Genomic DNA, 14,513 nt, shown 5'->3' on the forward strand with positions numbered 1-14,513 from the left:
AAGCATTTAATATAAGTGATTTTTAAACAATATAAAAAAATAAACTTAAAAACGTGTTTTGCAAACTTTTATAAAGTATTTATTTTATATTGTGATTAATTAGTTTATTAAGCAAATAAATAAAAATTGTACAAATGTAACGTTGTGCATATTTGGAATTAAAATGGGTGAGTCATAAATAATGATTATAAAAAACACCATTAAAATATTCAATTAATAATAAAATCAACAGTGTATGTGTCATATATTTTTCATTCATTACTGAAGGTCAATATGTCATTACAATACCAATGTTGACTCACATGAATCGTATATATTTAATTAGTATTCTTACGTCGTATATATTTGTAATGCTGTAAACGAGAAGAACAGCAGTAGTCATACGTCTTATTTTTTTACTATTCTTACTCATACACATGTTAATGTTGATGATAAATATTTGATTAAATGACTTTTGGACTAACGTTGAATAGCTTAGAAGTCCTGTATTCTATTTTTTGATTTAATAAAAAATCAACTTGCAATATTCTATTAGTTAACAATCAGTTTAAAAAATAGCAAGAATATTCATAATTAAATATTATCTTTACTGTAATAAGAATATAAGATTATTAAACATTTATCCCATTTTCTGTATATATTTTATATTCTGATTCATAGTGAACTATTTGTATATTATTTAATAACTTTGAACTAAAATCTGCAATGAGTTATAATAAAATTGTTTCAAATTATAACTATAAAGTTATTAAAAATATTTTATTTTAATATTTACAATATAAATATTATATATAAAAATGACTAGCAAATAATTAAATATATAAATTAGAAACAATTATTATTTTTATTGTTAATTTCACTGGTATTTAAATTATGAATAACTAATATCTAACGTCAGATACTTTAGCTTAGATTGACCCGCTAATTGTTTCAGTCTGAAAAATAAAATAAAAATTAATAAATGTATCACTTTTAAGAAATATTAATTTTTTTACTCACACTTTGGTTTTCTTGATTTTTCAATAAATCTAAATTTTCTTTGGTTTTTCTTTCAAAAAATCCACACTAAAAATTTAATTTTTTTAATAAAAAAAATATATGGATGGCTTTAGGTGTAAATTGGCTTTTATCGTATAAAGTGATACAAAGATCTTTCAGTTAATTTACATACACTTTTAACTGATAAATGAGTTGTCAAATTTTTAATAGCAAAGCCAATTTACATTTGAGTTGATTTTTACATACCTTGTAAAATATAGCTGTAATTATCGCTAAAGATAATATTCCCAACAACACACCTAAAATGTATAACCAAATAGGAACGGGAGGCGTTGGAGGAGTTGATGTTACCAATAACGTGTTGACCCATTTTACAATGCGACTATAAACATAATAAATTAATAAAATGTGATAAATAAAAGATTAGCTTATAATTTATGTATATTAATAATTACATTTGATGCGATTCAGTTTCGGCAATGGCGTAAGACGATAATATGATTGCATTTTCTCGTTTAATGATTTCATCTGAAATTTATTATAAAATTAATATCGAATATATGCATTCAAGCAATTTGATAACTTACTAATATTACTGGTGTTGAGATTCATTTCAAAAGATATTTGAACACCGCTGGTTCCAGGTTTTAAATTAGTTCCCGAACACTGAATGGTTAAACATGTCACATATGTACTGTTTGTGCAATTTAAATGATACACATCAAAAGCTAGGTTGTCATTGGTATTTTTTAATAGATAACTCATGGTTTCATCAGCTAAAATTTTTTTAATAAAAATATAGATAATTGTTATTGAGTTTCTTTAATGTCAAAAAAATATTTCATACAATTTTCCTTGATCTTGGCATTTAAAGTTGACGAGTTAATTGACTCTAAATTTGGATCTTCTAATGTAGTTTCATCTTTAAGGAATGCTCCAGTCAATGGTTTACATACCATATTTTGTTGATTCAGTATAGCCTAAATTATATATTTGTTTTAAAAACTATTTTTAATTATTTATTAATTATATATTAATTATACTAACCGTCGGTTTTTTAACATTCATCAGTGATAAAACCGAGTTATAATTGGGATCGTTTAACATCACCGGTAAAAAGAACGTTAAATTGATGGCATCTAATGTAGATGGCCCACTATTTAAAACCTAGATTTAAAATATAATATATAAAAAGAATAATGTAAGCAATTAATAAAAATACTAACCTCATATGAATGGACAACAGTGACATTTGTCAGCGTTTCATTCTTAGGTGCTATGTTAATAAATTGATTTGCGCCAAAGTTTCTATGTAAATAAAATAGTATATAATATAAAATATATAGAATTAATATATTTTTTATTACTAACCCTTTCATCTCCAATTTAAATTTGCTTATTAACTTCAAATCCAATACAAATGAGTTATCTTTAGGGTTAATCTCTTGACCTCCACTAGTAGCGTTTACGATAAAAGTCAATAATTCATCTGTGTTTTTTAGGGATTTTGCGTCAAACTTCACCGTTATAGATTGCTTTAATAATATAAAATATATTTTAGACATATTACAATTATTTATATGCAAAATATTTAACGACGTACTTTTGAATCAGCTTTCATTGGACTTTCAAAATCACATACTAAATTCAACACGTCGTTTAATACACACTCAGAAGGAACACGTGAAATTGGCGTTTTTTTAGGAATTGTTAGTTCAATCTTGGTTAAAAATGCTGGTTCTCCGATATTCTCCAAATTTATTGTCAAAAATAAACTCTTCGATTTTCCAATGATAAATGGCGATCTATTATTGTAGTAAAAAAATATTTTAAATACCTAATCATTATAATTTTTTTAATAATTATTGAAAAAAGACAAACTCTGATTGTGTTGATAGTGTGACTTTAAGATCTGGAGTACATATGAGATCAGGTCCACATCCAGCAGCGAATGGTACTCTAGATATAATCTCTCTTTTGATGTTTGGTCGAAGAACGGGACAGTCACTACAAAATCTGCTTTCTAAATATAAGAAAAGTATACACATTATTATAAAATTAAATTTATTGCTAAGGTAAAATCATAGATTTTAGTCTATGACTCAAGATCTGATCGCCTTTGAAATGAAAATAGTTAAATGTATAATAGATTTGCATTATATATATTTTAATGTAGTAATTTATAATAAATATGTGACCGCAGAGACATTGTCACTAAATTAATGTCATTATTTTAAAATTAATTGAGTCACATTTTCTTAATCATTAGTTCTGGCTTTTTATAAAGTATATATTTTATTTATAAAAAGTATATTTTATTTGCTTTAAGTAGAAAATTCTCGGTAAACTTAAAAAGCTTACGGTAATTAAATTTTAATCTAAATTTAATAAGCTATTTATATTTAATTAATTTAAAACGTGTTTATATTAATTTAGTTTATTAAAAAAAATACCGTCATAATCTACACTGTGACAAAATATTGAATAAATATTATTTTAATTGAAAGTCTGAAGACAATTATTTTTTAGATCAATAAATATTATAAACTATAATGTAAAATACAAATATCAATAATTTAATTTTTATATAGCTTCCAATTAAATTTATGTATTTTATTCAAATAATCCATAATACCGTTTTTTAATTTTACAGCTTAAGTAAATATTCCTTAATTAAATTATTAGGACACAATTCTACTATTAGGACATATCAAATAAATTAAAACGGTAATTTTGTAAATTATTATAATTATGCATTTTAATGTGAGAATTAAAAAAAATGTTTAACCTAAAAAAGTATTTAATTGTTGTATAAGCGAGATTTAAAAAAAAATGCATACATTAACTAGTCAATGTATGCACTGTCAAATCATTAAGTTACAGTATACAAAGAATGATGGCAAAGTATTTAATATTTATTAATTTATATATGTATTTAACAGGTATTTTAAATGTAAATTTGTTACCAATACATATAATACTTTTTTTAAATAGATTTGTTGCAAAGAGTTATTCATGGGGTGTTCACTGTTGTGACCAACGCTCGCTCGCAATTAATCTAATCCATGATATTTTTTTACTACCTTTACAATTAGATATATTTGTCGTTGATGATGTAACTAGTTCACGTTGGAGAGTTTACACACTCATTAGTTAAAGCATACATTATCTAGTGAAATTATAAATGAAATGTAGCATTGTATGCGTTAAATAAAATTTATAGTTAGTGCATACTTTGGCTAGGCAGTGTATACTTTTTCAAAATTTAACACCGCTAACTGTAAAATATATATTAAGAAGCTGTGGTATTTTTTTTATTCACTAACATTTGATTTGCTAAATTTTAGATTTTGTTAAATACATGTATATAATATATTAGTAATGCATTAAATTAAATTATGTGCAAGTTTAAATTTATTAACTTATAGCTATTGAAAATTACACCAGTTCAAGATATATTAAAAAATATTTACCTCTCATAGGATCCTTTTTTAAATCAAACTTTATTTGAATATCAACGGGCCTTGAATAGTCAACTTCTTTTTCCTGTTAAAAAATAAACGTCGATCTTTGTTCAAACAGCATAAAACCATACGCAATGTACGTCATTAAATCACTCACATTTATGTTAAACAATATATCTTTGCACTGTACTACACCATGACTTCCTGTCATAATAAATCGTGAGTCTTCCCTATTGTTAAAAGTGACTCTCCCATATTCTTTGTCAGGATAAACTTTAAACTCCAAGTCTGAAATGACACATTGTGTTATCTTGAATACGCACAAACCTATAGTATATTATCAAATTGTTGTAAGAACCTGTGTTGTAATATGTTCCTTGAAATTTAACACAAATTTGCGTAGTGAACTCTGTGTCATTTATAGACAATTCCGCAGGATACGTATCTAATTTAGGAAATACGCTAGTAGAAGGATGGCATCTGAATAATGCAGCATTTCCACTATCGTGTGCTCCTATCACTATATCTGTAACATAAAAATTATGAGAAATTATATCATGATTAAAAAAACCAAGTGACAGTTTACCGTTGCAAGAATTCAAATCGATGTCCACTCCTTTAGATATACTGATTCCAAATCCTTGCATTCCTTCAACGGTAATACGTTGTACTGGTAAGTCGTTTAATCCATTTTCATTTCCTAAGTAAATGTACACTGCTCCTTTTCCATCATCTTCGTAAGGAGATCCAATAGCAACATCTAAAAGTATACATTTATAATATATTGTTTCATAACAAATCATAAGTTAGCATTCAGTGTTTGTGTGGGTGTGTAAGTATGCGTGCCGTGCGCGCGTGTTTTGCGTTTGGGTGTACGACTGTATGTATTTGTATGAGTGCGTGTGCGTAGGCGTACGTGACGTGTGGTGTGAGTTTTGCGTTTATGTGTAAAAGGTTAATAAAAAATCGTGGCAAATTAAATAAAAAAATCACTGGGAAGAAGTGGCTCAAATCTTATGTCAAAATATAACACCGTCGATCATCTTTGCGACAATTTTTTTTTGTATAATATATTTACTGACACTAACCAACTTTTTATTTTAATTAATTTAAGTAATAAGTTTACTGGATGATTTAAGAAAATAGAATATGCGGCTTCGTTGAATATATAATTATTTTTAATTATAGTTAATAAAAATACTTTGTATTAAAATTATTTATAAAACAAACTCTTTTAAATGTTACGATAATTTGTAAATTCGTCGTGACTCAAGTGTGCCTGTGGGTAAATGTGCGTGCATACGTGAATGTATGTTAAAATTTTATAAAAAAAAGTAAAAAATCATAAAAAAATACATTTAAACGACCGTAATCAAATCATTGCTCATATTTGTGGTTAAAATTTATGGTATAATATATTTACTAACATAATGATTAAAAAAATAATATACGGCTGTCTTCAAAAGCATTTAAAAGTATTAGTAAATAGAAAAAAATTATGGTCTACTTATAAAATAAACTTTTTTAAATATGTTACAATCGTCGCGACTCACTAGTTGGAAAACACTCGTATAATATTTTATATATATATATATATATATATATATATATATATATATATATATATATATATATATATATATATATAAAATAAACTTCAGTTATCAATAAATAAACAAATTGAAAAGTGGTTGCTGTTTGGTTGATAAGAATAATAATGTATTAGATTGTCTATAAGTTTTTGTGGTTTTTGTGGTTGATAATTTTGTTTAAATAACAATTATGTTTATACAAATATAATTAAATATTATATTACGTTCTCTTTTTACTTTCTAATAATATTTTGCAAGCGTTTCTGTATTTTTTTGCGATTAAACAAATTTTCAACATTAATAAATTTATGTGCCAAGTATTAACAATGTCCCTACAATAACAAAGAGTTAGCTTAGGGACTCATTTAAATTTTTTACATGGAGGGGCAAAAATTTATTATTCAGTGGTCGTTTTTTTACTATTTCCATTTTATTATTATTCATAGTATTTCATTGAATGACATGCATTTTTCTGTCAAAATTCAAGGGTGCCCTGATTTAATAAGCATTCGAATAACGTTCATTATAATGCCTGCACTACACCCTCTGGAAGTTGGCCAAGGTTGAATATAGTGGGTTACTTTGGTCGAAATCGGTTCAGCAGACTCTAAAACCTCTCGGAAGTTGTCCGAGGTTACCGAGAACGGGAGGTAAAGTGGGGATAATTCAGTCAACTTGGCCAGCTTCGAGCGCTTCCGAACATTGTCGGCAAACGGACCGAAGTCGGAGCTGCTCATTCGAGCGCGAGAGGTGAGATACTTCCCCTTTCGCTCTCTCGCGTGCTAAGTGACGAGAGTGAGATAGACAATGATATGGTTTTTCGCTGAGATAGAACGAGTAGCTCGGTTCAATTTCAGTATGCGCGTAGGCGACCTATGGTCAACACGCACGTCGAGCGCTGCATCGTGGTCACGTGGTCAAGTTATAATACCACATGCTAATCGGGGACTTCAACAAACTCTTACTGACATCTTTGAATATTTAGAGCGCCAAAAGGGACTAATTATATTTTTGATAGTATATTCTTCTAACAGATATCGTTATTATATTTTTTTCATATAAAATTAAATAATTAAAAAATAATTAGTGGTACTTGATTTTGTTAAAAAAATCGTTTCGAATATCCTTATGTATTTTCCTAGATCGGTTTATATAAATGTCACACCATAACGAATTCTTATTTAGAATCGATGGCGACAAATTCTAGGATAGTCACAGATGTGGTGTTTGTATTCTGAAGTATCATTTTTATGCCTTATGGCATTTTGCAAAAGCCGACAACTATTTTGCGTAAATTGAATATTTACGACCGAAAAGTTTTCACTGATATTGTATTGGTGAGTGCCCACACAAACTTTTATAATTATCAGTAGCGTAATCGTAATAATATGACAATTTAAAAATTGCAATTATTTGGCACATTTTTAAATCGCTCACAAATATGCCAGCTCTACATGACAGCAGCCGCCATGCGTACGTCATTCACGCCCGCCGTCCGGACGGCATATGAAATTTGTGGCCGTGTGGCCGCTACTAGGAAGTCGGCGACCTTTGCCGGCTTTAGTTGAACTTCGGTTCGGACAACTTTCGAAGAGTGTAGTGCAAGCATAAGACTTTTTTTAACAATATTAGAATCTAAACCAAATGTTGACTAGTAGGAGAGCGCAAAAAACAATAATCACTTCTCAGAAGTCAAAATCAATTAAATCGTGTCGGCACCGTTACAGTGGAAACGCTAATTACCAAGCGTTGGGTTAAGGCACCAATATAAATGAATGCAAAGGGTTAAGGCACCAATATAAATTACTTGACACTTGGCTACTCTCGAAATTCAAAATTCTAGACTTTCTTTATTTGCTTTAACCGAATGTACCTATTATTGTTTGTACGACTATATTTTTTTTATTTAAAAGAATAAAAAAACTTTGATATTTGATCGAACTTGACGTGCTTTTGTTTTGGCTGCTTTCATTGAGACGATTCCGCCTTTATTTCAATATTATAATGAGGTGACTTTCAGCGATTACAAAATGTACATGTATAAATAAGGTATGCGTACCTTTATAAGCATCTCCGTTTATATCGCCAATTTCTGATATTACAGAACCGAATCTGGAACCACTAGTACAACTTCCGCATAAAACGCTGTCTTGTTCAGCGAAATTTCCCTGTGAATTTCACAAAAATTATTATTAAAAATATTTTTAATATCTTAAACTAGCTAAAGACACATACATTATCTTGATTAATATAAACATACACCCTTCCCACGTCCCACTCAGATTTCGTGGCATATGTAGGTGCACCTATTATCAAATCAGTCAGACCATCTCTATTTATATCGATGGTTGCAATGGAATATCCAAAGTATTCCCCGATTTGCTTGCCCTCTAATTTTGCCAATATGTTAAAACGAGCATGTTCTGTTAGTGGAAAATCAAAAACTATTACCTAAATGTATTAAAAAAATTATTAAAATCGTTTCAAATTTATTACAACAATCTAATCAAATATTACATACTTCTCCTTTACAGTTAGATCCTTTTGGAGCGCCTGCTACGTATAACATTTTCCTGTTCCTCATAAACTTGCCAAAACCGACGCTATATCCTGTATTTAAATATAATAATAATTTATAAACTCAGAGGTTAATATAATTTATATTGACTCACCAAGATATGAAGAAGTTTTTAATTCTGAATTCAAGTATGGATTTGGAATGTTTTGTAATGAGATGTGAACATCAGATCCATATTTAGTAACTTTGTACTTAATTACACTTCCTATAAGTATATAAAAGTAAATATAACAAACAACGCATCTTTGTCATCTCCTTACACTATTTGGTCGTTCATTGATTTTAATCAACATTGAACATGTACTCAATAAAGATCATAAACGACTTACCAGTCCAAAGGTAGGTACCAGGTGCTCCAAATAAAATTTCAGAACCGTCATCAGACATTTTTGATGAAACACCTGCTTCTCCGTAAGCGTAGTAATATGCGTTAGATCCATATGGTGACACAGCTTTATTGCGAGGAGTGACAATAGTTTGTTTATCTTCATAAACAAAATAAACACGAGTTAAAAATTAGCTTCATTATATAATAAGAGACGATATAGTTTACCTAAATCGACTAAAGGCATTAGCATGTTGGCACTAGTCGCGTTTCTGAAATTGTATATTGTATAACAAATTCCATTACCGTGGAAAGTGGTATAATGATATTGATTGATCCATCTTGGAGCACACATCTAAATGTTAAAACAAATAATCAATGAAATAATATTTTGCTAAGGGAAAATGTAAATAATAAAAATAACTATTGATTATTTAATGATAATTTTGATATTAAAATCACTGTTACAAAGAATGATAATATAAAATTCTTTGGTCTACTTTTGGATAAAAATTAAATTTTTATAACCATATTTATTGTATAATAAAAAATTATTACCAATGTCAAAAATTTTGTACAGGTTTAAAAAATATTATCGTATAAAACTGAATTAAACATTTATTATGCACATATTCATAGTCATCTAACATATAATAAAGGTCTTGTGTTTAGGGATTTACAAGTATATTTAAATTAAAATCCCTCTAGGTGATTCAATAGTGATATTAAAATTTGTTAAATTTGGCTTTCAATGCTCACATGAAAGACATTTATATGAAAACTAAAATTTTGCTTATAACTATTCTCTCAAAATATGAATTAATAAAAGTAACCAAAAAATTATAAATACTGAATTTAAATTATTAAAATAGTTACATAATTATAAAATTTTATTTAAAACATTTAACGATTTACTAAAATGAACTAGAAATAATTTTAAAAAATTTAAAAAATATTTTTTTTAATAAATTCATGCAATTTTAATCAATGCTCGGCTGATCTTAAATGTGTTTTTTTTTTATTTTAATAAAATAAATAAATTTTGCTTACGACAGTAAGGCCATCTTCTTTTGTCGCACCGTCCATAGACATGCCAAGCCACATGTTATCTTTGCGGTGATAATATCCATAATCATTTTGTATAGTATTTCCTAAAATTAATAATTTACTTCTACATGTTTAATCATTTATATGATCTATATATAATTTCACCAATTTAACATACCAGCTATGTCTAATATGTATTGTTCGCAAATCGAATTGGTTTCGTTGAATTTTACATCACACGTGTAAATCACTCCAGGATCATTTATGCTATTATGTTCTCTTGTAAACGAAGTTTCTCTAGGAGCTCCGACAATTATCCTGATTTTTTTTTTATTAATAATTAAAATATATAATATCAAATTATGTCAAATATTTCAATAAAGGAAGTACCTAATCATATGTTTGTGGTTGTTTTTAAATTTTGAAAACTCATGTTATGCGAACGGATACTGTTCACTAATTAAGTGGAATATTTTTAAGGATATCCTTTATCGCTTAGTTAAAATCAAATTGAATAAAAACTTACATGGGAACATCTCCTTGTTTAAGCAATGTCGTGTATCCGAAGTAGGAATGTCCGTTAGTCTTTTTTGGACTATAAATAATCTTCGAATTAACATTGTAACTAAATCCTTCGATTCTAATCGTAGTATATAGTAATATGAGTATTTCATATAACGTCAGGTTCTTCATATTTGATTAATTAAAAAATCTGTAAAAATACAATAATTTGTTCTAAACATGTTTTTGCTGCTTATGCAGATTGAGATTATCTTAGTTATGAAAGCTTTTTGTTTACATTAATATTTGATCTTGCATATATAAACTGCCAAATATTGATATTTAAATATAATAGGAATGAGTAAAATGATAATTTACTAATATATGTAAAACATATTAGTGTATTAGCAAACTTGTGGTTTAATATAAAAACATTTTACTATGGTTTAATCTCATATTGATGTTCATAAATACATTTTGTATGGTAATTTACTTTGTGAAAGCAAAAACCAGTGTTTCACCCATATTTAAAATTTAAATCATAAATTATTAAATTAATATTATTTTATTTAATATATGTATTTAGTGATATCAATGGAGAAAATATTTTTATAATTAGTATTTTTAGCTTTTTCCAATTTTTTAAAAATTAAAAAATATTTAATTAATAGTACGAACTGTATTGTTGTATAATGCTGTTAATAATACTTCATACAATATGTACCGTTCATAAGACTTTACAACAATTTTGCTAAAAATACAAGATAATTTGATTCTTACATAAATTTTTAATTCATACGTTATTTTCATATAAATAGTCTCAACACAAATATATTGCAAAAAACTCAAGACTTTTAACATATTAGATTGACAAAATTAAAAAAAAAATTATGATATTAAACGTAAAAAGTTTTGTGCACTATATTTTAATTGTTTTTAGTGAATAAGAACAGTTAATTGTCGCTAGAAATAGTGCTAATTATTTTATTACAAAAATTTTTTTTTTAATTTGATGACAAAGATTTAGTATTTCCCTTTATTATTTGCAACTAAAATTATTTAATTAATTAAATACATACTACGAATCATAATATAGTATACTCAATATTTAAATTTCATTAGAACTATTTTTAGCATAGATTTGCGTCAAAATTATTCATACAGTAGACTATTTTTAGTTTTATACAAGTTCTAGTTAAACTAGTAAAATCGTCTATAAAAAATAAGTACTTGTCTCATTTGGGTATAACAGAAAAACTAATTACAATATTGTTTTTCTCTTATACCCAAAAACATAGTTTCGTTAATTATTTACTACATATATTCATAACCAATTTTTTTAAATATTAAAAATATTTATTGATTTTAAGTACAATAAATTGCCAAAAGCATATGTTCTGCAGAATTTTTTTTTAAATAAAACATTTTTTTTAATCTATTAACTAAAAGCCGCAAGACTAAGTGGATTTTTATATTAAAAAAATGTATTTATTTAGATATTATATTAAAAATTATTTTTAAGTTACTTACCTTTTTTAAATAATGAAAAACCTGCATTAATTAGGTATGTTAAAATGAGTAAAATAAATTTTATTTTATTAGAAAATAAATTTATTTTATTTTAATATCTATCATATTTGTTTGCCTTTACTTTTTACTATCAATATTTTTCAACGCAAAACATAGCTAAGCTACTTCTATTTAAAAATTTATTAAAAATAAAGCAGGGGTTGTGTGCAAAAAGCCATTGAATCCCATGTAGAATATATAAATTGTACATGACAAAAATAAAATAATAAAATTCACTAAAAATTTTTGGAATGGCACTAGTTTAAAAAAAAATTGCGAATCCAACTTGCTAATAAATTTTGGCAAAATATTTACAAATGCAATTTAAAAAACTGAATAAAATTACGTAATTTTTTGTAATTTTATTCAGTTTTTTCTTCCGTACCCAAAACGTATATATTTTTAAGAAAATAGATAAAAGTTTTAATGTTAAATGTAAATTTTCAACTTTTTTTTTTTTTATTTAAAACAAATTTATTTTTTAAATTGATTGTTATATAAGCAATTAAAAAAAGTACAAACTAATTAAAATATCGTAAGTTTATGAACAATTACTTCTTTTAATTTAAACATTTTTTTATTTTTATTGTTTTTATTAAACATGTTTTTATTTGTTCTGCTAAATTATTACTAGTTAATATAAAAAGCCAATTTTACAAATAAATATAATTTAAATTTAATTAAAACTACGACAGTTATTGAGTACAAATTAAACATTAAATTAACATCTCAAAATCCTTTCAATGTTTTTTTAATTTTTTTAATTTATAATACCGTATAAAAACATACCAAATATGATATGTGTATTAAGCAGTGATATATTTTTACTTATACGTTATTTATAAAATGAGCAATGTTTAATATAAAAACATTTCATATCCACTGTTTTGGTAAAAACTATTGACGTCCAAAATTTTTTAGGTTTCCTATTATATGTATTTATTATGCATTCTATAATTTTTATTTATAATACGTCTAAATGAGCAACGTGTCAAATTAGTAAAGTAATGTGATTTTTTTAATGGAATGAGATAATTAATATTTCATAAAAAGTTTTAAAACTATGCTATCGTTTTAATAAAAAACATATATGGCAAAACAATAATAAAAAAATATGAAAAATTTTGAATATCGTATTTTTTTTTTTAATTGTCTAAATGTAGTTGCTTTATTTTACTAATATGATATTATCTTAACAATGTTAATATATAGCACTTTATAATTTATTTAATAGCGCAAGCTAATATAAAGTCAGAATTTAAAATTTCAGATTAGATTTCTAATGACTCATATATAAAAAAATATTTGTTTTTTTTTTAAAATAGTCACTAAAAAAAATCAATAAAAAAAATTATTTACACAAGAACACATCAATAAATCATAAATAAAAAGTTCAGAACCACTGTGCTATTATCGAATTTTCTAAGACTCGAAATTCAATATTGTATTTGTCTTAATCTCGTAGAGAAGACGAGAGAATGATATTAAAACCATATGTTACAAATCTATGGTTATAATATAATCATAAACACGGTACGGAAATATGTAGATGATACAGAATCAGGCATTTCCTTTTGCTTTTAAATTATTACCATCTGATTTCGCACATCAAAGTAATTTTATTTGAACCGAATTGTGTTATAAGGTTCTCTGAACTCACCGGTCAACGCTTTATCTTATCAACTCGTAAAGTAAAAACGCACGGATAGCTGATATTATAATAAAAATATATAATCGTACACAGATTTATAAACAGTACTTGTTGCTTGAATTTCAACAATTGTATAGCTTACTTAAAAAATAATAATTGATCGCAAAAATAACCTTGTTAATACTTCATCGGCGGAAACACTGCGTTGGCCTTATCACAAACACTGCAGCACAGTTTTATAGTATAACTTTAATATTTGTTTACTGGTCACCAGACAGACAACCAGTTGTGATCACACGAGCGCAACTCACGGTCACAGAACGACTAGTGCAAGAAATGCTGTCAGTGAGTCAGTCTTTTAGCCGCAGAATATATGAATGATTGAGTACTTAGAAGTTGAATCATATATTTTTACGTCACTATTGGTTAGTAAATACTATTTGGTACTAGGGCAGGATATTTACATTTTTTTGTTGGTAAAACAATATTTTTTGCGACTGTGTTAATTGGATGAAATGTATTTTTAAATTTGTTGCATACCATATGTCGGTATATGATGTATCTATTGAATAGTTACTATACAATAAACCTTGAAGTATGAGATAGATTTATAATAAAATATCATTTATTAAACAGCTAACTTATTTTAAAAATCTAGATTATTTTTAACTTGTTGCATATAAAATGTCAGGTTTTTAAAGTACACGATTAAAATAAAAATACATAATGTTTTTTTTTTTAGATTTATTTACTCAAAATAAAATATGATTTTATATTTTTTTAATTA

The 14,513-nt window shown here is 26.1% G+C and overlaps 1 protein-coding gene across 1 annotated transcript; it reads right to left on the reverse strand.

The window, feature by feature from the left end:
* Nucleotides 1-745: 745 nt before the first annotated feature.
* On the reverse strand, nt 746-14,057 carry LOC148231430 (integrin alpha-PS3-like). Its single transcript, XM_088191561.1, has 25 exons — nt 13,900-14,057; nt 10,532-10,717; nt 10,184-10,323; nt 10,009-10,109; nt 9,187-9,313; nt 8,963-9,118; nt 8,728-8,838; nt 8,577-8,665; nt 8,291-8,506; nt 8,115-8,223; nt 5,050-5,223; nt 4,822-4,989; nt 4,621-4,751; nt 4,473-4,545; nt 2,881-3,022; nt 2,603-2,804; nt 2,371-2,534; nt 2,226-2,307; nt 2,047-2,166; nt 1,847-1,979; nt 1,587-1,775; nt 1,455-1,527; nt 1,246-1,381; nt 1,000-1,065; nt 746-935 (listed from the first exon to the last, which is right to left on the reverse strand). The coding sequence occupies exons 2-25, from the start codon at nt 10,696-10,698 to the stop codon at nt 909-911; spliced, it is 3,096 nt and encodes a 1,031-aa protein (XP_088047687.1). The 5' UTR covers nt 10,699-10,717; nt 13,900-14,057; the 3' UTR covers nt 746-908.
* Between the last annotated feature and the right edge of the window lie 456 nt (nt 14,058-14,513).

Source organism: Plectrocnemia conspersa, unplaced genomic scaffold, assembly GCF_051122295.1.
Source record: "Plectrocnemia conspersa isolate PC_06_02 unplaced genomic scaffold, ASM5112229v1 ptg000009l, whole genome shotgun sequence".
Taxonomy (NCBI): domain Eukaryota; kingdom Metazoa; phylum Arthropoda; class Insecta; order Trichoptera; family Polycentropodidae; genus Plectrocnemia; species Plectrocnemia conspersa.